A 24,259-nucleotide genomic window follows, 5' to 3' on the forward strand; every position below is an offset into this window, starting at 1 on the left:
ATAATTCTTGAAGATACTTATAAAATTCTATTACAAACAGATCAATGTTGGAATGCAAAGCAACAGCGAACACCTTTTAAAAATGCAACAGGCAAAGAAATTACCCCCCCACCCACAAAAACAAACAAACACTTAGTACGATTACATAACTTCCTGCTCAAAATTCTTGAAATTTTCGTGGTTTGGGGGCATTCATGAAGTACGTTTGCAGTAAAACCACAGATTTAAGACCGATTCCCCCATTGTACGCACCTATATGTTTTAAAGGCCTATTCCCAGAACTATTACAACGATTAAGACGTTTTTTCAGACAAAATTCTTTTTGCTTCGCGTAAAACTCAACTAGCTGAACTAGGACTATTGTAATTGTAATGAAAACAATAACAGTAACAATAATTATTGTTATTTTATTAACTTAATTTAGAAACAATAACATTACTTGTGATTTACAACTATTGTAATTCTGTAATACAATAACAATAAATATTGTATTGAAATTCATCTTTATAGAGCAATAACAATATCTGGAAAAAAAAAGTATTGTAATGACTTTTTTATTTAAGAGGAATTATTATGTTTAACTGTTTGTGTTACTAAAGTTAATTTTAATATATATTTTAAGTTCCTTTGCAGCATTAAAATCAGGAGGAAAAAATAAAAGGGCTGAATAAAATAATTTATGAATGTTATTTTAATAGTAAGGCAATCAGGAATGTTATTTTTCATAATAGTAAGGCAATCATCAGACAGGCAATATTTTGCGGCCATTTAGAGCTTAGAAATACATAACAAGATAGGTGGTGCGAAATCTAAATATGTAAAAAATAAAATTTGCAACATATTGCAAATCCGTAAATAAAAAAATAGCAAAAATAATAGTAAGTTCGTCAGAGATGAATATAAATACGTTAGCTTTTCTACTTTAGTGTAAATACACTACAATAGTTATTGTAATTGTTTTCATCAAAACAATACAATAGTTATTGTAATTTTATTTCATTAAAACAATGCAATACAATAGTTTTCGAATTTTATTTTATTGTTAGAAAAAAACAATGCAACACTTATTATAATTGTTTTTTATCACAGCAATACAATACCAAAATAAATTTTTTGTTTTGTTTGTTTCTATAATATTACAATACAATATTATTGTATTGTAATGTGTAATTGTATTTAATTTTTACAACTACTATAGCCCTAACCCTAAGCTGAACATCAGTCGAAACTAAAGTCACATAAGCTCTGGGATTGTCACTGATTAGATAACCAGTGACAATTCCAGATCTTTTGTGCGATTTTTTGACCAATTGATGAATTTATAATATCACCAAATTTAACTTTAAAAATTTCAAACCTAATTAGTTTTGAAAATTTTTAATTTAAAGTTAAATTTGGCGTTGCAATAAATTGATCAACTGATTTGTTATTGGTAAGTAATTTTAAAACTTGCTGAATTTAACGGCAACATTTGAATAACTAAATTAATTCGACCATCAAAACGACAACGTCCAACTTAATTTTTGAACGCCGCCACGGTCATTTCATTAAAAATTCAAACTAATTTAATTTGCCCTATATAATCATGTTAAATACTCTCCCTTGCTTAGTGCCTAAGCATTATTTAAAAAATCTTAAGTTAAAAAAATTTAATTTCAGCAATGATTACTAAATTAATCAATAACTATTTATTTTAGCATTATATTTAGTAACTTATGCTTACTTACTTGTAACAGTGATTTATATTTAAAGTAAAAATACTAACCTCACTACATTTAGGTCAAAGTGAGTTTTACCTAAAATCTTCAAAAATTATTAACATTAAAATAAATTAAGACCTGTCTCCAGTTAAAAACTTTTGAAATTTAAAACTTGAATAATTATATATAAAAATATATTCTGGTGTAAGACAGCAATAGAATTGCATTCTAATAGAGTATTGCATAATAATATTGCATAAATATCTTGAAATTTCACGTTGCATGCTAAAAGAACAGTTTCACCACACACCTTAGCTCTTTACGATAAAAAAATTTAAAATTTTCGGGTTCTTATTTCTTTGATAAAATTAAATGGCTAATGGACGATATCGATTTATTCGGGTTAAAAACAATTCTTCGAATTACAACTGAGATAAAGCATTTTTTTGTCTATCGTTCAATACCTCAACGCAAGCGCTCCATACAGCTTCATTTATCTAGTTAAAAAAAAAGTTGAATCAATTTTTCAATAAGTAAAAAAATTTAATATACATACAAATTTTTTTTACGTTCATATGTATGATAAAAAGATTCTTCACAAAAAAAAATTACGATAGGAGAATTGGAACAAGAAACCCTAAAATCTTAGCCCCCCTGCCCCAAACGTGAGAGCAACAAGTTGATGAAATATTTTTTTTACGATTTTCAACTAGACTTATTCATCGATAAATTTTAAATTTTATAGTAAAGTATTTCAGTGTTCAAAAATTATGACTATATAAACTTTAAACTCCCATTTGAAGGGGGTGGGGTGGGTGGGTTTAAACCTTAATTTGAGGGGGTTGCAAATTTTATATGGTCATAATTTTTGAAGGCTGAGAAATTATACTATGAATTTTAAAATTTCTCGATGAATATAAGTCTAGTTGAAAATAGTACAAAAAATATTTCATCAGCTTATTGCTTTCACGTACGCGCGCGCGCGTGTGTGTGTGTGCATAATTAGAAGTATGCAGTTTTGTTATAATTCGTTAGATCTTTCATTTGGTCAAAATATGATTACTGTAGTTTTGAAAAAAACTTATTTTACATTATTACCAAATTTATGACAACAAATAAAATTTTTAAACTCTTTTCCTGCAAAATGTCATATTCGCACTAATCATAAATTAACAAATGGTCCCACACAGATACAGATATATATATTTCAAAACTATTAAACAAAGCTATTTAATTTAACAGGCCCCTAATATTAGATTTTAGATACTAAAAAAATAATAATTTGGGTGTCAAACAAAGCAAAATTATATAAAAGTTTAAAAAAATAATAATCATTTTATAAAAAACTTGTCATTTTAGACTTTACTGCAAAGAATATGAACATAGATGTATTATGTCTCGTGTACCAATGAAATTTTTTGAAGCAAAGCTGAATGACTTATTATTTGCTCAAATGTGAGGAACAGATTATGTTCATATAGTAAACTCAGCAGTTATGCTAATATTGTGTTAAAAGAAACAAAAGAAAATAAAACTAAAAAAAGAAAAAGAAAGAAAATTAGTTACCAACTTAAAATAAAAAATTTGGAGCAATATGTGAGCAATAGAATGACTAATTTCGTCAAAAGATCCATAAGAATATTTAATATTACTAAATATTTCTAATCTCACAATTCAATGAATTTTTTAGATGATTCACATGTCAATTTGAAAAAATATATATATAAAATTGTTATTTGTTGTCAAATTTGAAACACACTTACTCTTATTTGTGAAAGAATCACTTTTAATCTATCAAGGACATCAGGATACTGCTCAAATACTTCGCAAGCTATTGCTTCTGTTATGATTTGAACAATTTTTGGTAAATTAATATTGTTTGCACCAAGAATAGCAGGATGGTTACTAAAAGAAAAAAAATGGCAAAATGGTTACTATGGTTACTAAAATAAAATTGATAAATCAAACAACTATTTTATAACAAAATTAAAAAAAAATTAAAATATAAGAAATTATTAATAAAAATTTCTATTGTAGCATATAATATATTTTAATTTAAACTTATGAATCTAATTTTAATAGACAACTATTGTGTAATAAAGACAACTATTGTGTAATAATTAAAACATAAGTATTGCAATGAAATAAAAATGAATTAGTTGCAATCAGTAATCATCGAATAAGAAACTCAGTCTTGTATTAAAGAATGACATCACATTGAAATAAACCATCTGCTGGGGTTTAAAGTAAACACACTCAAAAAATTAACTGCTTTAAGTGTAAATACATAAAAATTAACTGCTTTAAGTGTAAAAATCTATGAACTGTAAAGTTTGAAAGATGTTGTTCCCAATTGTTCCCAGTCTTATTAATTCTAACTTGGATTTAAAATTTTTACATAGAAATTATTATGAAATACTAACTTGGGTTGGTGATAATAAATAAACTTTTAAAACAAGTTGTAGTGTAAGATGTTTCTTAACGTGTTTTCAAATGTAATGAAACCTTAATGAAAATTTTAATTCTTAATTTAAATTGTTTTAGACCATGTAATTAGATGAACTTATATTAATCTAAAACTTATATGTATATATGTGTTATATATATATATATATATATATATATATATATATATATATATATATATATATATATATATATATATATATATATATATATATATATATTATACTAAAAATTACATTATTGTATTTAACTATGTTAAAAAAAATAATCTTGGGAAATAATAAACTTTATTATTTATTATTAACTTTATAATTAGTTGAGTTGATTTTTTAAATAGATTAAAAAACCATTAGTGGTTTTATAATTCACTAATGTTTTGTTGTGAAAAAAATGTTTGAAAGTAAAAAATGGTTTGCACTTAAACCAAGATGTCAATAATTTGTTTCTTATAACATCAAACAATGTCAAATGATAGGCTCAATTTTGATGCAGTACAACTAATAAAAAAATATTAGTTTAAAAAAAATATTATTTACATTAAACATTTTAATAAATATTATACATATAATACATAAATTATTAGTTAAAACATTTTTTTCATAATACATTTTTATAAGTAATATATATAATACATAAAACATCAAAAATAAATTAATTATAAAAAAAATAAAAATTATCCACAACCCAGCATACTTTAAAAAAATAAAGCAAAAATATAAAACCTTTCTATAAGATCACACAAATATCCATATACATGAGGTGCTTCTTCTTGATCTTCTGTTATTGGTAACCATGTCAACCAATTTGGCAAAATGTCATTTAAATTCACTTGTGATGAATTGTATTTGCAAATTTTAGCTACAGCTGATATACAATTTTCAGTAGAGCTAATATTAACCTTGTCACGTGAATTAGTATGAGTAATAACTTGTGCAAGAAGAGGTAGAACTTCAGCACACGCTATGGAATAATCAACTCCACAAAATTGTGCCATTATACCACAACCATACGCTGCTGCTTGGCGAACCTCAGGACTGGAGTCCTGAACACTACTTAATAATGTTTTTAAAAAATACTCTTGATACTTTATTGATGCCTGCAAAAATAATTAAAGTTATTCATTATTAAAAAAAAAAACTACAATTTAAAAACACTTATAGTATATATAATTACAACTAACAGCTCCTGTATATTCCAATAAGTCATCATATATACACAATGCCCATTGCCTATCTGATGCAGGTCGTTCAGGTACCATAAGTTTATTAAAGTCGGGCAGCAACTGATCAAAAAAAGGTAGAATAGTTTCTTTGTGGGTCTTAAACAAAGCATGCATTGCATCAGAGATCTTACTCAATATATACTCGTCTGTATCATGTTCATCTTGCAAATCTTCTTCAACTTCTTCATCGTAGTCTTCATCCTTTCTTTTAACTAAAAAAAAAAATATTTCAAATTAAAAGAATAATTCATATTTGTATCAACATAAAACAATGCTAAATTAAAATTTAACCATGTCTCTCATTTTGACGTTCATCATGTTTTTCAAGTTTCTCGTGTATTATCTGTCCCAAATGAGTTAAATGTTCTGGGGTAATGTACCCGACACCTAATACCTCAACACACTAAAATTAAAACACCTAAATATTATAACACATTTTTATATATCATTTTTCAATTTTATATTTCCAATTTCACAATTTTCAGTGTTAAATAGTTTTAAAACAAAATACACAGTTAATTTTACCTAGTTTATTTTAAATTTGATTACAAAATAATTCAGTAGAATCTCAAATTAGACAAAGGATTTTTAAAACTTTTGATATTGACCCAGATATCATTGAGGTCATATTTTAAATATCCGGAAAACATTTGCAAAATTGCAAATAAAAAATATATATTTAAACTTGTATTAAAGGAAGAATTTTCTGGAAACCTAGAAAAACTAAAAGTGGAAAAAAATATCTGGTAATATGGAAAAAAAATAATCTCTGTACTGACTTAAGATTTAATTTTTTATTTAAAATTCCAAAATTTTGGCATAATTATTTTTTCAACTTTTTTAAAAATAAAATTATAATAAAAGGTTTTTCTAACTAGACTTAAATAAACCATGCGGTAGTGGTGTAGTGTTAGAGCGTTTGCTTCATAAGCGAGAGGTTCCAAGTTCGATCTTTACCACACCCCTGGTATACCGCAGAGCGGCCTTGTTTGTCAAGGTTCGTGTTTTGGAGTTATAGAGTTGAGAGACGGTTATAACCACCTTTAATTAGCCTCCTTGCCTGCAGTGGCTTTCTTGGCCTTGGGGAGGTAAATTAAAAAAATGAAAATTTAAAAAAGAACTTTATAACTCCTTTAATAATCCCAAATTTAAGTCAAATGTTAAAAAAGAATTACACAACTTTATTATGAATTGAAAGCATAAATTCTAAGACCATATAATATATTTGCATACCAAATATTAACAATGCACAGTAATGCAAAATTAGCTTACAATACAAAATACACCAATAATGGTAAAACAACTAAATACAACACATTAGGCAAAATAAATTTAAATAAATTAATAAAAATTTATTGTTATGAGTTTATTATAGTATACAGCAACTTTATTCTTTGTACTGGGCACACAAATGTTTTTTTTTGTTATGTCTGCTTGTTTCAATCCTCATAAAGCAAATATCAGGAGACAGCAGCACAAAACAAAAACAAGAAAGATGTAGTAGAGTCAGATTTTGTGTTTCACAGAGTTGAGGAAAGAAAGCCACTTTTCTTCAAGCAAGAAAAACACCATTAATTTGATTATACACATTTGTTTTTACCAAATTTAATGTTAAGATTCTAACATTGACATTTAAGCAGCAAAACTTGTAGAATGATAGCATGCATGTCACAAGTCACAAATCACAGAAAGCATCACTAAACAATTTATTGTTTAATAATCAAGATTGACTTTACTTCAGCAATATTGTGGCTGGTCTAATAAAAGTTATAAGTATCACCTGTAACCAGACTGAATGATGCTTATGTAGATACAGTTTATCCTGGAGATTAAGTTGTGCTGTTTTACAATAAAAATATTTAGTCATCAAATAAGTCACAACATCATATAATGACATCTCCATTTTCATAAAAGTTTTATATAAAACATTTTATTACTTAACTTGTCAACCAATTTTTAAAACAAAATTAAATCCTTGTATTTATTAAGGGGTCTTCAATAAAATATGTACACAGATATAGAAAGAAGGCGGGTTTATCCGTACACGTACAAGTGAGTACAGGAGAGAGGGGAGTTTAAAGACAGAGTACGTATTTATTGTGATTATCTCTTGTTTTATATTTCCTAAAACTTGATTTTTTCCTTTTTTCTACCTGTTACACAATGTAATATTGATTTTTTGAACACGAGTTTAAAAAATCAATATTACATTATGTAACAGACAAATGTCAAATAAATTAAAAGTTTTTTCTTTTTAATGTTTTGAAAAATTTATGTGTTGGAGAAGTGTGTGAGATTAATTTTTGTTAAATAATGCAGGAGGGGTGGGGTGAGGTTGCTGAAAGCATCAGGTGCGTACAAGGAGGAGGTGGACCCTAAAATAATAGCTTTACTGCGTATGAACTTTATGGATGGCCCCTGATTAGAATTTATTTTTTAATAAAGAGTATTTATGATACAAAATATTTTTAAAAAGCATGAAGTTTCAATACCTTAGCAAAACTGTCCATTAACTCTGGAACAACAGCTTCTTCTGGTTCCCGCTCAATTGAACTTAATAGTTCTGGGCAAATGTATAACCACATTTGAGAAAGATACTCATCTCCTAAACCAAATATGAAAGTAATGTGTTATTAACTCTTTTAATAAAAGCGCAGAAACCAAAAATTTATGAAAAAACAACCTTTTACTTTAGCACATTCTAAAAGATGTGGCAAGGATTCTGCAGCTGTAACACGCACAGTATCATGAAAATAAAATTTTAGCAAAGGAACCATTATTTTAACAACCTGCTCAGTGTAATCTGCAAACCCTTCTTTTAATTCTCTAGCGTAATGCACTAACATTTGACAGGCTGTGCTCTTGTCTTCTAAACCTGCTGTCTTAATTCCAAATTTTTGTTGTTCACCAAGATTTACAAACTCCCAACCGTCATCTTCATCAACATTTAGGCTTTGAGGATCATCCACTAAATAATTTTTTTTGTTTACAAATTAAATTAATTTAACAGAACTGAAAAAGTTAAAAAAAAAGTTAAAAAACTTACAATCAAGAAGTGCAACTTCAGGTTTAATCTGTGCTGCTTTTAAGACGGGTGGCATTACTACAGGTAAATACTGCACAAAATCTTTGCCTATTATCTTGCACATTCGAGCCCAAGCTGAAATCAAATAAGATATCTGTGGATCATCAGCTTCTATTTCCTCTGAGTCTGTTTGAGTTTTTAACAACAGTTGCATCACTTCAGATGCATCAGGTAAAAACTAAAAAATAAAACATTTAAATTATAAACAAACATCAAAAATTATTTTTACACATACACAGTTGCGATGGCAAGTAAATTGACAATAAAAGTTGTTTTTTTTAGTATGTTTTTTTTCTGAATATAAAATACATTTTTTCTATGCACTGAAGATATTATTTTTTGGTGATAATTTAATATATAAATTAATACTACAAATCCAGAGTTATTAGGTTTTTAATAACACAAACAAAATGTAAGTTAACAACAAAGTAAAACTCATAAATTATTGTCATTCTTTCGACATTTAAGAATAAATATCACAAATTTCACTTGATATTCACAGACTTATAAAATATTCACAAAATCACATATTCAATATTCACATATTCAGATCGATTAACAATTCATAACCTTTTCAGACAGATTCATTAATTTACTTTACTTAATCAATATTCTACAAAGATATAAAATATTAAAAATTAAAATGTTTAATTTTTGATAAATTTAATTACTAAATAGGACTCCAGAAGAAAAAAATAAATAAAAAAATTATTTAAAAATCTAATTAATACAAAATCAAAAAGTAGAAAAAATCACCCAATTTTGTTAGAAATTAAAGTAAGCCCTAATTTTAAGAAAGTTTTACCTTTTCAGCTCCAACAGCTAGTCCAATCAAACTAATACATTCAATCGACTTGCCACGCAATAATCGATAGTCTTTGTCTATTGCATTCTGGAAAATATACTTAAGACTGGGCATAAATCGTTCATAGTATTTTGTAAATCTTGATTCAGCAGTGTCTGCCACTGTGGCAATAGTTGTCAAAATTTGTTCAAGAACAAGCTTTGAGCCTCGCTGCAAAAGCTAAAGAAAATTTAAAAAATAAAATTTTATTTACATATAAAAATTAAAATATTTTAATGTTGTCACTGAGTATTTAGGTAAGTATCTATAAATAAAAATATACAACTTCTAAACCTCTTAAAAAATTTATTTTATTTTTATTCTGTTTATAAATTTCTTTGAAACCATAAAAATCTCGAAAACTTAAAACCGAAAAAAATCAGAAAATTAAAATTCTTTTAACTTTATTAAAATACCTTATTCTCAAAAGCAGTTTTGAATTAAAAAAATAAAAATTTTAAAATAAAGCTGTTTCAAACACCTATTAACTTTTCATAGCAGCTTTATAGCCATTTTTCTGTTAAATATTATTAAAAAATCATATATATCTAGATGTTACTAATCCTTGAATTACTATTAATCTACTATAGTGTATATAGATTGGCAACCGCTCAACTTTCTTCCATATGGCTTTTTTGGAAAAAAAAGAAAAAAATGAATGGAAAAAAAGATTGCTGCACAAGCCTAAAACCCCAAAGTTTATGTACCAACACTCTCTTGCATACTATTTACTACTTGTCAGTTGATGTATGCACTTAAGCCCATGGCAGCAGGCTACTTCATATGATTTTAGACTGCCCACCTAAACACACAGTATAAGTTTTTAGTTATTACCAACCAAATTTGTATTTAAAAAGTTTTTTTATCATTATTGAGTTCAAAATATTATTTTTTATAGAGCTGAGAAAACAGGAGGCTTTTGCTAAAAACTAGAATGATTGTATAAAAATTCAAAACACAGGCATAGATGTAAAGCAAATGCGAAAAACCTGATTATGTCCAAATCTGCATAAGTGCTAACAAACACTGGCATAAATTGTAATTTATGCCAGTGTCAAACCCAAACTTGTGTAAATCCAAATATGCATGGATGACTGTCCATTTTTACAAAAAAGGAAAGTAAAAGCAAAACGCATATTCATTAATATGCATATTTATTAGTTAATACAAATCTATATTATCAAAAAATGGTTTTATGATTTCCAGATAACCTTACTTACATATTAGGAAAAATTTTGGGCGCCGCCTAAAACTCGTCCAAAAATATATCTTTTTTAATATTTAGTTAATATATATCTCACTTTTATTTATATTTAAATTAGCAAATTATATTTTTTGCTGAAAAATGTTTCTATTTGGCAATGTTTTTATCAATGTATCCTTACAGAATGCTTTGACATAAGGGGTAAAGCTACCCAAATTATTTTCCTAAAAAAAAGCCCCTTTCTATCTAAAGCTATTATTTTTCTTTAACCAAAAAATGTTTACTTAAAATTAATGTTAGATACCTCATGAATCTTTGAAGCTAAAACAACTTCTAAAGCATTGACAAGAGAATCAAGGTATGGTTCAAGTATTTTAGGAGCACATTCTTCACAAAAGTTTACCAAAGCAGCAGCAGCATGAGCTTGGACTCTTGGATGAGCAGTGTCATTTATCATTAAAGACATTAAACCTTCAAAAGTAATCAAACACCATTTTACAAAATTTGCTTCTAAATTTGAATTTATCAAAATCAGAATATAAAATGAATGAATTATACCTGGCATAACTTTTGCATGAAATTTTTTTTGAAATAAAACACTGAAATCTGTAGCTAGCTGCCCGAGAGCATTACATGCTGCATGACGCACTCGTGGATGAGGATCTTGTAAAAATGGAATAACAGAATCAACAACATTACCAAGAAGAGGCTCCATCTGCTTTATGCAACCTTCTGCAATAGCAGATATAGCCATGAGTGCAGCATGACGATAACGCCAGTCAGCTAAAAAAAAAAAAGCCTCTCTAATTTTAGAAAGGTGAATTGAGTTCTAAAAAAAATTGATCTTAATAAGAATTTCAGTAGAGTAGAAAAATAAATACGTATAGAAGAATTTCTAAAACTTCTTACTATGTTGCAACATGGGTGGAAGAGTTGAAATAATATGTGGCAACACAGCTTTACCGCCAACACCACAAGTAAAACGATCCAGACTGCTTTCTCCAATGACGGAATTGCTAATGTACATACAAGTATTGTAGAAAAAACCATTCAAATGTATGTATGTTTTAATATATGCATATATTTATGTAAGAAACGTTAATGATGTGTTACTGAGATATAGGGCTACAGTACATCATTGATTAGGGGTTTAAGCAGACACTATAAAGGTACCTATGTAGGACTTGATAAAGAGAAAAAACTTTGTATGTATGTATGTATGTATGTATGTATGTATGTATGTATGTATATATATATATATATATATATATATATATGTATATGTGGTTGAATATGATATCATTGATTAGGGGTTTAAGCAGACACTATAAAGGTACCTATGTAGGACTTGATAAAAAGAAAAAACTTTGTATGCATGTATGTATGTATGTATATATATATATACACATACATATATATGTATATGTGTGTATATATATATATATATATATATATATATATATATATATATATATATATATATATATATATATACGTGTGTGTGTGCATATATATATGTGTGTGTATATATATATATATATATATATATATATATATATATATATACATACATATATGTGTATATATATATATACATGTGTACACATATATATATACACACACACACATTAGGTGTCCAAAAAACAACTTTTTAAAAAAACATCTGTTCCCTAAATGTGTTCTGTGTAATAAAAAAATGTAAGTATTGAAAGATAAAAAGTCACAAGTTGTGTGTCTGTTAAAAGATATTAAAACAAAAATGATGTTTACAATAGTAATAAATCTTTAATAACTATAAGCATCTTTGACAACATATTCACCTCCCCAAGGCCAAGAAGGCCACTACAGTCGTGGAGGCTACTTTTGTAGTTACAACCTACGAACAAGACAGATGCTTAAAGAAAGATAATTTTTAAACAACATTTAAAAATTATGTTCAACAAACTTAAATTTTTGCTTTTTCTAAATTTAAAAACATTTTTGTTTTCTTTTGTTTATTTAAATAATACAACTTTTACCGTGTCACATGATAGAGCCGAAAATATTCATCCTCGAAAATATCACCGAAATATTTCACAACCAAAAAATTTAGAACCAAAAAGTATACTTTCATTGCAGGATCGAATTACAAAATCCTTTCTTGCGCTGAAAGTTTTAGAACCGAATTTTACAACCAAAAAAAAATTTGGATCGAATTACAAAATCCTTTCTTTTTTTATTTTAATTTAAAAACTTTATTTCACGACTTTCGATCCAAAAATTCAATCGAATTTTTTTTGGTTCTAAAATTATTTATGACATTTCGATCGAAATTTTTTCGGTTCTAAATACAATTATGACTTTCGAATCGAAAATTCGATTGAAATTATTTCGGTTCTAATTTTTTTCGAGATTATTTTCGGTTGTGTAATAAATTTCTCATATTCAGTTCTAAATTGAAATTTACGATTCGGTTGAATCATAGGACACCACTTTTACCACCTAATTCTATTATAAATTTTTATGCATATTTTAAACAAATTCATTGTGTTTTAAAATGCATTACATAAAATTATTATCCTCAAATGTCAGAAAAGCCTGATTTAAACTGATAGCTCCAGTTAAAATAGATAGTTTGGGCCCTTCACTTGGCTCAAGATGCCCTTATGTATAATGCTTGTTATATTGTAAATATAACAAAGTCAAAAATAATATTGACAATTCTTTTACTGTTGATATCGATTACCATTATTTATAAGAACTTTTTAGTTTAAAAAAAATATATATTGTAAAGTATTTATCATTTACTTTGGTTACTTGGTATTGGATCGCGAGTTCAAATCCTACTAACAGATCATTTTTATTACGTAGACATTTGAAAATATCAGTTTCAAAGTTTTAAAATAACCAAATTTTGAAGTAAGTTTAGTTTGGAATAAAAACTAAACTTACTTCAAAATTTAAATTTTGAATAAATTTAAAACTTCGATCTTTTATAGTCTTTTAAAATTAAGAAAGACATGTTATTTTTATATTTTTATTTTTTTATGATTTTTTCATTCATTTTAGGGGATTAATAATTGCCTAGATGATTTGTGTTCATATTAAAGAAAATAAAAAAAAAAACAACAACATTTGGGCTAACTTTATTCAATTAAAACTTAATAATTAATGTATAAAAACAAAACAAAAACTGTTGTTTTAGTAAAAGCTTGCCTTTTCTATTTTACTTTGGTTTTCAGAGTCTTTATAATATACACTGCAATCTACAGATTTGATAATTTATTTTATGCAAGTTTAATTCTTACCAGCTTCAGTATATGACATCATTGTGGATTTTTTTAAAGCTATTGGAATATTTTTTCACTCACAATTAAAAAATCATATTTAAGAATAAGTATTTTACTAAATACCCAAAAATGTTTTTTATTTTTAATACAATTATAATAAAAGAATATACTTGGATTTCAGATTTTATCAGCGCAACTTGTTTTTAAAGATCATAAGAATAGATCTTTATAAAGATTTTTATATTAAAAAGCTAGAATACATGCGCATCTTAACGAGATATATATTATTTGATCGTTAAGAATATATAATATTGAATTTATTTTTGAAAATTTGTTTGAATTAATTTGCAATGATTTTTAGTCTCGTACTTTACCATTTTCTGTAATTTAAAAAAAAAAGAAAAGTAGTAAAAAATTTTATTAAACCTAATGATAAAATACAAGACCTTTATTTCGAGTAATTTAAAATGTATATAAAGAGTGTATCAACAAGATTAAATGCAATTTTGTATTTGCGCCAAAACTTATTTATCACTTGCTTTTTAAGGTACTTATTTTCACATCTGCATTTAGAAATTAATTTATATTTTTTTGTTTAGTAAGTTTTTTTTTATCCTAAAGGGAAATAAATTTAAACTTTTCTTGCAAACACAACATATATTTTTGTTATACAAAAATGTATTGTTTTGTTTGCAAGAAAGTACAGCCTAGTTGGAAGTGAACAAGAAAGAAAAAAGAGAATGTTATGAGTAGAAAAATGAATCATTCATATTTATACTCATGCTCATGGATCAATCATGATAAATAAACTGATTACAAACTACATTCCTAAATGCAAATTGCAATGATTTGGAGTGAAAATGGAAAAAAATTATTAATGTACAACTCCTATGCTGATAAGAACTTTTAATTTTACTTTACTTTTAATTAGAAAAGTATTATATATAATTATATAGGCCTTGGCAGGAAGCAAGAGCTTTAGCTCCCATTCTCGCCCACACTCTCCTACGGTTCATGGGGGCAATTAACGACTATTGCAAAAGCATAATTTTTTCATAAATATAAACTATTTTCCTTTTTTTTTCTATTTTAGATATTGATAAGAAAATTAAAAATTCTTGTGCTAACTACATCGAATAAAAAGACAAAGTTCGAGTTTCAGATTGCCTACAAAATGTGATTTTTTTTTTCATGTACGAGTCAATATTACTACACCATAATGGTCAAGTTCCCAAATTTGTTAATAAAAGAAAACCATTATCATTGTAACTAAAATGCAAAACGCAAAAGTCATTTTCAAAATAAACCAATAATTGCAAAATAAACTGAATCGCTTTTTTAAATATTGTTATTGCAAAAAAATAAATTTAAATTAAATTGGACGAACTGATCTTAAATAAAATAAAAAAACAGTTTTTTATAAAAATGCAATTATAAAGAATCAATAATATTCTGTGGTAAATCTATTTCTTAGTCAATGTCCTATTAAAGTTAATACTTAAATTTAGTTTATAATTTTAAAAATACATTTGAAAAAAAATTAAACATTTTTCTTTTTGAATATTTTAACTGTATTTCTTTATTTTGCTTAAACTCATATAAATAATATAAAATTAATATGCACTAAATTATTGCATAATAATTTTTATATAATGAAATATTTAAATTTTACAATTATATGCTTGTATTAAGTATAATACCAAATTCCAAAGCTCTTATAAAAAGTTGTTTAGAAGAGCAGCTTGCATGGCTCGCCATGTTTATTTTAAGAGAGCATTTCTTTTATTGCACTTTTAAATGCACTCATTTATTCCCGCCGAGGCCTGCATATATGTTAAATTAAAACTTACAGTAAAAAAGAATACAGATCTACTTTTTTTCAAAACTTTCTCGAAAAGTTTTATGCTTTTATTTATATTTTATTTTAATACATTTTCACTTAACTGCGTTTTTTAGTAGTTTTTAAACAAATAAAACATTTAAGGTAAATATAATCACAACTCTAACCTAATTACTTATTTATTACCAATTTCTTTTACGGAAGGCATTTTTTTTATTTTTTGCATGCGCATACAACTAATTTGTACGAACATAAACATTAAACTATTATTAACCATTTTGACTATTTCATTTATTTAATTTAGCAACTTTCAAATACAAATTTTTTTAATTTATAAGCCCTATTTGAATAAATACCGAAATTCTTAAAATAAAATCAGTTGATGTATGCACACTCCACTGCGCCTAACCTTAAATGTAACTCTAGGTTATGTAACTTTAAATAAAAAATAGTATTAGTTAAAAAAACATAAACTATTTTCAAATAAAACATTTAAAATTTAAAAAAATAGTTCCCATTGGAGATTTCTGCAACTCTGACAGCTGTGCTTCAAAAACCACAACACTCCACAACACTACGCCAATATATTAATTAAAAGAAAAAAATTGATTTAAAGACTTTTTGCGTACATAATGCTTCTATTATGCGCACATTGTGATTGTTTAATTAAAAATAAAAAGATCCAGAATGTACAATAAGATGTCCAACATCTTTTAATTTATGAGTTCACATTTAAAATCTTAATTTTATTTAGCTTATGTACTAAACAGGAGGACATTGGTCAACAACAAGAGGACATTGGTCACCTTAAATATAATATTCTATAATACTTGCATAAAATTCATACCATCATCAAATAACATTTATTTTAAAAAAACAGCAAATTTATAAAAAATACATTAATTAAAAAATTATCCTGACTATTGTTAAAAACAATTTGCACTACAAAAATCTAGAAACTCAATATATTGATTTATTTTTCATTATATTATGAATATTTTTTGGAATTTAGTGAAAAATTGTACAAATATGATTTTCTGATAGAAATACCCTAATATCTTAAAAAAAAGTTACACAATTATGTTATATGCTGAAGAATCTGTAAAAGATTTATTTTTTGTTTTTCAGTTTATTATTCTTTTTTTTAAAATACTTCTTTAATTTAATTTTTTCAGCACATTTTTAAAAGGTGTTAATTGTCAAAACATGCAAAGAGCTATTGCCAAGTTGTCAAAACAAATTATTACATGCATGGTCAAATAAAGCATGCAACCGAAGGCCTATCCTCAGAAGGCTTGTACATGTGCGCATATATATTTATTCAGATCCATGTTTCCATATCATTTTGACTTTATTTTAGAGATAACCAGTTTTTCCCGCAATTTTTAAACATTTTAATAAATAAATATTTTTTGGCTTTTTTTAAAAATATTTTTGCATAGTTACATGACACTTTGTTAAGCAATATTTTATTTTTAATGCGCTTGATGTTTTTTTACTTTTTTTGTTTAGGTAAGTAAAATTCAACCTAAAAAACAGTCAACTTAGTATCTTTTTCTTAGAAAAAAATTGTATTTTGCACAGGGGTTGATTCACCTATGTAAAGTGACTCAAGTGGGAAGGCGGTCTAGGTGATTGTCTGCTGAAACTTGTTTATGAGTGCACATGTATAAAAAAAAAGTTAATTAAAAATTACCTATCCATATCAGTTTCTTCAACATCATCACTATAACTCCAATCTTCATCTTCTTCAAGATCTACCATCAGAGAAAGCATCTCTGGAACTAAAATAATAAATTCAGACTTTTTTAACACATTTTATATAGTTTTTTTTTTTTTTAATAAGATTTTGGTGTAGTACCAACACTACAAAATAGAAAATTTTAATAAATAAATTGCAGTTTGTAAAATATATTTGTATAATTTTAATGTAACTAGTATATATATTGTACCTAAACATCTACAAAATGCATGGATATACTTTTATGTAAACCTTTTTTTATTATATAATTATATTTATTTGTTTTTATTAGTATATGTGCATTTAACTTATTTAAACAAGGCGTTTACTTCATACATGGACTGTCTTTGGTGTTTTTTTTGAATGATACTCTCTTTTAACGCTTTGTAATTTTGGATACCGATTGCTTTTTAACATTCAGCTTTATGCGCTTAGTTCTACCTGTACCCCTCCCTTTTTATCTACTGTGTTATTGGTGAAATATATGTAAGCAATTACCAATAACAATTATTAATAATTGTTACGAAATTATTATTAATATAACAATATTAATAATATTAACAATAACATTATTAGTTGTTTACATATATTTTACAAATAACATAATAGACTAAAAGGGAGGGGGCAGGTAAAAAAACTTTTTTTGCTATGCCTTATTCAATTTTATTGCTGAAACCACCCTTTCTTTTCAAATTACCTTTTATTTAAACCAATCAAATCAATTTAAAACATTTTTAAATGACAATATACTTCTTAACTAAAATAAATTTTCATTTCAATGAATAAAAAGTTCATTGAAATTTTTTTTTATTTCTCTAAACAGGAGCAATATACCACCCATTTGTTATAATAGTTCGACTTGTATCTTAGTCTAATAGTTTTGTTTACATACAATACATCTGTTTATGATTTGCCATTTAAGCGAAAATTTTTGAGTTCTCACACCTTTTTTTAAACCTAATAAAATAAAATTTCTTTATCCCTTATTTAACTTAGTAACACTAAATATATGCACCCTCTTTCAACTCTCTTCCGCATCCACTTTCAACTCCATAAAACAAAATACTCACAAATTTTTTTGTAACTTTTTCAATAAAATCTTTAAATGTAAAAACTTTTTTTACAAATTGAATTTGAAAAAATTATAAAAGTTTATAAATATACTGCAATATTCAATATCATAAATAGCCATTCAAATGTTGCTTACCAATTCTAGGAATAAGTTCACTTACCAATTCTAGGAATAAGTTCACTTCCATGTTTTCTTATCATAGCTGGAGCTAAAAACAAATTCAAAAATTCAATAAATAAAAATAAAACAACAAATAAAATAACAATAAATCGTACAAAAACATTAACATAAAAACAACCTATAAAAATCTTGAAAAATAACAAAAATTACCGATAAAAATATATAAAAGCAACATAAAAACAATTAGACTCAAAGCCTTTACCTGTTTCAGATAATGTAACAATTGACTCTAATGCTAAATGTCGAATTGAGTTTTCATGATTTGTATTGGTCAAAATCTAAACTTTCAACATTATTTAATAGAATACAATAAATAATAAACATAAATTATAAATATTAATTTATAATAATAATAGTACTAATTTATTCTGCTTATGTGGAATGCCAAATAGTGAATTTTCAAAAGTTGATAAGTCTGAATTTTATTTTGGATTAGATTTTATTTTTTCCACTTTAGTTTTCTTTGAAAAAACAAAACGAAAAAAAAACTAGATGAAAAAACTAAATTATATTTAGAAATTTACAAATTAAAAGAATCATAATATTATGAAAGATTTGTCTGTGATATTATGAAGGCAGTGAAACTAGTTAAAGATAAAAAATTTTTAGTCGATAGTAGACAAGATAAAATTTTAATTCTTATTCATGTGGTTATAAGATAAAAATCACGTGACTGAAAGAAGAACCATCATATTTATTATACACATATTTATTACACACATATTTATTATACACATAGTTATTATATACCTAAATCAAAAATATCTAACAATGTGTAATTGGATTATTTAATTGGTTAATGGAAAGAGGTAAAAATCTTATTCTCTAATTGGCTTTACAATTGGATAATAAAAATGAAATTTCTTAATGGAAAGATTAATTTTGTTGACAAACTTTCTACCAAGGGCTTTAATTAAAGCAGACATAAACATAGCCACCTGATTGTTGGATAACTTCAACCTGTCTGCCGCTAAAGTAATATCCTCACATTGCATGATTATTTGGGAGAGGTGAAGAGTAGCAATATCTGATTGTCTACTCATTCTAGTTTTTTAATTAAAGTCCCACCTTAAAGTGGTATCTACTACTATAACAATATCTTCTTTAATATTATGTTCTTCATTATTAATTTCCATGTTCCCACCACTTTGATCATTCTGTCAACTTTCATTTCCTACTTTCTTTTACTTCTAAGCATGACTTTCAGATTGTATCTTTTTGAATTTTGATATCAAAATATTTACCTTTGATATCAAAAACTTATTTAACCTAAATAGAATGCAACACCATTATCTTTTTTGCTTTTTGAATATGCAACATTACTCTGCGCAAAAAAAAAGAAAAAAAAAAAAGTTTTTTTTCAGACAGAATGGTCTAGATTTCCTGTATGGCATCATATGACACAATATCAAAAACCAGTTTTGTCAACTTGGCTAAAAAGTTACCATGTTTTCCACCTGAATCACTTTCAGGTTTCAACAAGCTCTTCTACTCTTTTAAGATACAACAGACTTCTTCATTATTTTATGTTGATGCGTGCCATGCCACATAAAGTTAATACTAAATCACTAGGAACATACCTGATTTCTTGGTTTGTGACCTGATCTGTTACTTTCTTTATCATTTTATATAAAAAAAAAAGGTCCAAACTTATCTGCAATTGAGTAGTTTAGAACCAGTGATTGAAGATGATGGCTATCCAATTAACAAAATGTTAGTGGAAGCATAAATAACATATAGTGTTGATAATGATAGTGAAGGCTAGATAGTGGCATCTGGCAAATGACAGGAACTGGTTGACAAGGACTTAATTTCAGTTGTAAGAATTTTACAGCTTTTTGTCAACATTTTTATTTTCATTTATTTCACTAAATCAAAACATAAATTATTTAGCAGCAATAATAATTATAACAGTCATTATATATAAAACGGTGTCAATGTATCGTGTGTATCTTTTTAATTTGTTTGTTCATAAAATAAGTAACTCATGAAATGCAATGGATGGAAATTTGCTACTATTTAAAATAGAAAATTGGGACTTATCTTCTGGAACTTTGCAAGGGTTCTAGAATACTTAGAATTTTGTAAATATTATTTTTATATTGTACTCTAACATTAAAATAAAAAAGCAAAATAGGTATGATTGGTTTTGAAAAAATTGTTAATTCACCTCCCCAAGGCCATGAAGACTACAACAGTTGAGGAGGCTACTTTAATTGTGGATTACAACTCTCTCTTAACTCAACGCAGAGAAACAAGTTAAGCACGGTACTACCAGGGACTTGGTAGGGATCGATTCTTGAAAATACTAAAATTAAATAATTTACATTTTGCAATAATAATAATATTTTGCATAATTTACATAACTTACCTGTAGCATAAGATTAATTGTTGGTTGTAGATCTGATCTTACAAGTTTTGGTGCAATTTCAACAAGCTCAACAAAGCATTTTAAAACACTGTCATCTTCCTCATTTTTCACAGAAATTTCGATGGCTTGTAATATTCCAGGATATATATCACCAAATATTTTATACTCAGTTTCTTCAACTTGTTCGGTGATAAAGGTGCATGCAGCTCTAGCAGAAAGTAACCTAACCTAAGAACATAGTATCATTGCAGCATGCGATGCAGTAAAATATTAACATACCTTAGTAGCATAAGATAAAAAATTTTTTTTTAATCTGAACTTAGTAACATAAGCACATAGCTCAAGCAGAAAGTAACTTGGCTTAAGAATTAAAAAATCAAAAACTGAGCTTTTTTTCATTTAAAAATATATAAACACTTTTAAGTAAAACATTTAAAAACAGAAAAAAGTTTGTTTACAACTCATAATTTCATAATACAAATCATAAACAAAAAAACTTAGATATATTGATAGATACCTTGGATTTTATATTAAAAAAAGCTTACTTTATCTTCATTTGAAGGTTTTATACAAGCAGAAAGCATTTCCTTTATAACCTGGATGTATGTTTCTTGTTGCTTACCAAAGATTCCAGGAAAAGCTCTTTAAAAAAACAACCTTTTTCTAAATTCTTATAATTTAACCTTATTTTCTAAATTATCATATTCTTATCACAACCTACACATATACGTAACATTACATAACATATATATACATTAAATACACATAAACATCAAATAACGCAAAGACATTAAGTAACAGAAGTACATTACACTTCCAATTAACAATTTAAATTGATCTCACGCTGAATGGCATAAACCAGATAAAGAAAATCTATTTCATTAACAGTAAAACAAGTCTTTTGTTATTCAGCATTATATATTAAGTACATAAGATTTATGGTTTAACAATGTTGAACTTTATATCTTATATATCCATTACAATTATTAAAAACACATAAAATTCTTCTTACATTAAGATATGTAATGCAACCTCTTTTAAATTTGTTTCTGAAGCAGCACAACACTGATAAAGAAATGTAAGAATATCAGGCCACTGGTTGTTACCGATTTCATCTAAATATTTCTTTTACATTTTACACACTTTAAATAAAAATTCTTTTACATTTTACACACTTTAAATAAAAATTTTCAACAAAAAAACCGTCCTACAGACTGACATAAAACTATATTAACTAAAAAATATACCTAGATAGCATTTAGCAAACTCTGCTAAACAGTCGCAAAACTTTTTTCGCATCTGTTCATTTTGTTCTGATTGCACGGCTTGAATAAGTTGAGTTTTACACAACTGTTGAGTTCCAACATCAATCTCTTTAATAAAGTTGTCTGTATTTGAAATTAGGCGTCGGAAAAGTACAGCTGCCATGGTGCGTAACTAAAAATTACGTGAACTATAAACATAAAATTGTTATGTATTAAAACGCCATCAAAACTGTAAAACAAACTTTGTAAATAGTAATGCTTGTGTGTGTTTTTTAAATAAGTACATGAAGGTGTTTGAAGCCCCTGTAGAACAAATGACACTTTAAATTATGATATTAATGGTTTATTGTATATAACAGCTGGAGCTTATGGTTAGGTTATTGAGAATAAAGATTCTAAAAGTTTCAGTAATAATGAATGCAATAACTATTAACATTCATGTATGTTATATTTTTCAGATTTATATTTTTATATATATTTATTAGACATATATTCTTTAGATGTATGGTGTATATTTACTTTATATAAACTTGAATAAATGATAACCCAAATAATTATTAAAAAACATATATCAACACAAAAAATACCTCTAAGACATTTGCAGCTAACATACATTGCAATAAGAATTGTATTCTTGTAGACTCAGGAATTGCAGAGTACTGAGTCTAAATTTTAGAAGTATAAAGGCCATGTAATATGCGTTTTACAAGATATTATAATACATACATATATATTAATATATATATATATATATCATTATAATAGTAGCAACAATTATTTGTCATAAATTAAAGAGTCATCATACTTCTGCTGCGTTACGGACATCATTGTCCATAGACATCAGCGACCTGACAAGTTCGTAAAACTGCTGTACGTCGTCCGCCATTTTGTTTGGAAAGGAAAGAGCAGGTAAAGTCAGCGCGAACAAAAAGCCGTAAAATTAGGGATTATATTTTCAACGGTGATTGACCTTTTGTAAACTCAAATAAACTTTTTGTCTTACAAAAAATTTATTTATTACGCAATGAAATACGTTTGAAGACTTTAGTCTTTGATGCTTTATGCAAGAAATAATAAAAACTTTTTCAGTCCATTATTTATTTTTTACTTTTTTAGTCCATTATGTATCCAATTTTTAGTCCATTATGTCGAGAACTAATTTTTGTATATTTAAATAGGCGGATATATACTTTCTGATATTTTTTTACTCATGTAATTTTCAAGTCAGTTATAAACTCATATAATAGATATAACTTTTATATGTTCAAATTTATGTCATATGAGGATGTTGTGCCAAAAGTTGAGCTGATTAGAATATGGAAGCGAAATTTCCCTGAAAAATAGACATCATCCGATTAAATAAAGGGAACTGGTAATTCGGAAAAAGAAATTCAAAAAAATCATAAAGCGTTGTAAACCATATAAAGTTTACAATCTCATCAAAACGAGAGGGAGGAGATGTAAGTTATATTATCGATTTAATTTCTGAAGATAATTTTTTTTTAATTTTTCAAATAAAAATTTATTCAGTCTAAGATTTTAAATTTATACTTTAAAAAACCAATTTCTTTCAAATTTATTTAAAAAAATCTATGTATTTAGAAGATGCCTACTTCTTTTGTTCCAGGCTTTTAATAGCGCATTTTTTATGGCAATATATTGTCATATGACATAAGTATGTACAAACAAACAAAAGTTTATGTTTAGAACTTACCTAAAGCTTACTTACCTCAAATACCAAAGAAATCTACCCCTGATCTAATCAGATTGATATACTTTAAAATCCGCATTTTTATTATTTATTCGTATTAAATTGATACTATATATTATTAAGTATACAACTATAGAAATATATTTAATATATATATATATATATATATATATATATATATATATATATATATATATATATATATATATATATATATATATATATATATATATATATATATATATATATATATATATATATATATATATATATATATATATATATATAT

General features: G+C 26.0%; 1 protein-coding gene and 1 long non-coding RNA gene across 2 annotated transcripts; both read right to left on the minus strand.

Annotated features, from left to right (window-relative positions):
* Positions 1–1,880: 1,880 nt before the first annotated feature.
* Positions 1,881–23,592, minus strand: LOC100203123 (importin-5). The gene is made up of 21 exons (XM_065789112.1): positions 23,065–23,592; positions 22,847–22,924; positions 22,242–22,431; positions 22,007–22,109; positions 21,540–21,636; positions 20,995–21,222; positions 18,826–18,901; positions 18,604–18,651; positions 17,327–17,414; positions 11,431–11,537; positions 11,080–11,304; positions 10,826–10,992; positions 9,279–9,497; positions 8,435–8,651; positions 8,072–8,356; positions 7,881–7,993; positions 5,680–5,791; positions 5,347–5,600; positions 4,889–5,262; positions 3,464–3,605; positions 1,881–2,197 (listed from the first exon to the last, which is right to left on the minus strand). The coding sequence occupies exons 1-21, from the start codon at positions 23,143–23,145 to the stop codon at positions 2,123–2,125; spliced, it is 3,279 nt and encodes a 1,092-aa protein (XP_065645184.1). The 5' UTR covers positions 23,146–23,592; the 3' UTR covers positions 1,881–2,122.
* Positions 6,569–7,229, minus strand: LOC136075587 (uncharacterized). The gene is made up of 2 exons (XR_010636031.1): positions 7,169–7,229; positions 6,569–7,085 (listed from the first exon to the last, which is right to left on the minus strand). It is a non-coding gene; the product is annotated as an uncharacterized LOC136075587 (long non-coding RNA).
* Positions 23,593–24,259: the final 667 nt, after the last annotated feature.

Source organism: Hydra vulgaris, chromosome 01, assembly GCF_038396675.1.
Source record: "Hydra vulgaris chromosome 01, alternate assembly HydraT2T_AEP".
Taxonomy (NCBI): domain Eukaryota; kingdom Metazoa; phylum Cnidaria; class Hydrozoa; order Anthoathecata; family Hydridae; genus Hydra; species Hydra vulgaris.

Bases quoted from the DNA above. Each gene is read 5' to 3' on its own strand.
- LOC100203123 (XM_065789112.1), bottom strand. From the start codon at position 23,145: ATGGCGGACGACGTACAGCAGTTTTACGAACTTGTCAGGTCGCTGATG. The intron at 17,415-18,603 runs GTAAGTGAACTT...TTATTATTTTAG, and splicing joins TGAACTTATTCCTAGAATTG to TTCCAGAGATGCTTTCTCTG. The intron at 7,994-8,071 runs GTTGTTTTTTCA...TATTTGGTTTAG, and splicing joins AGAATGTGCTAAAGTAAAAG to GAGATGAGTATCTTTCTCAA.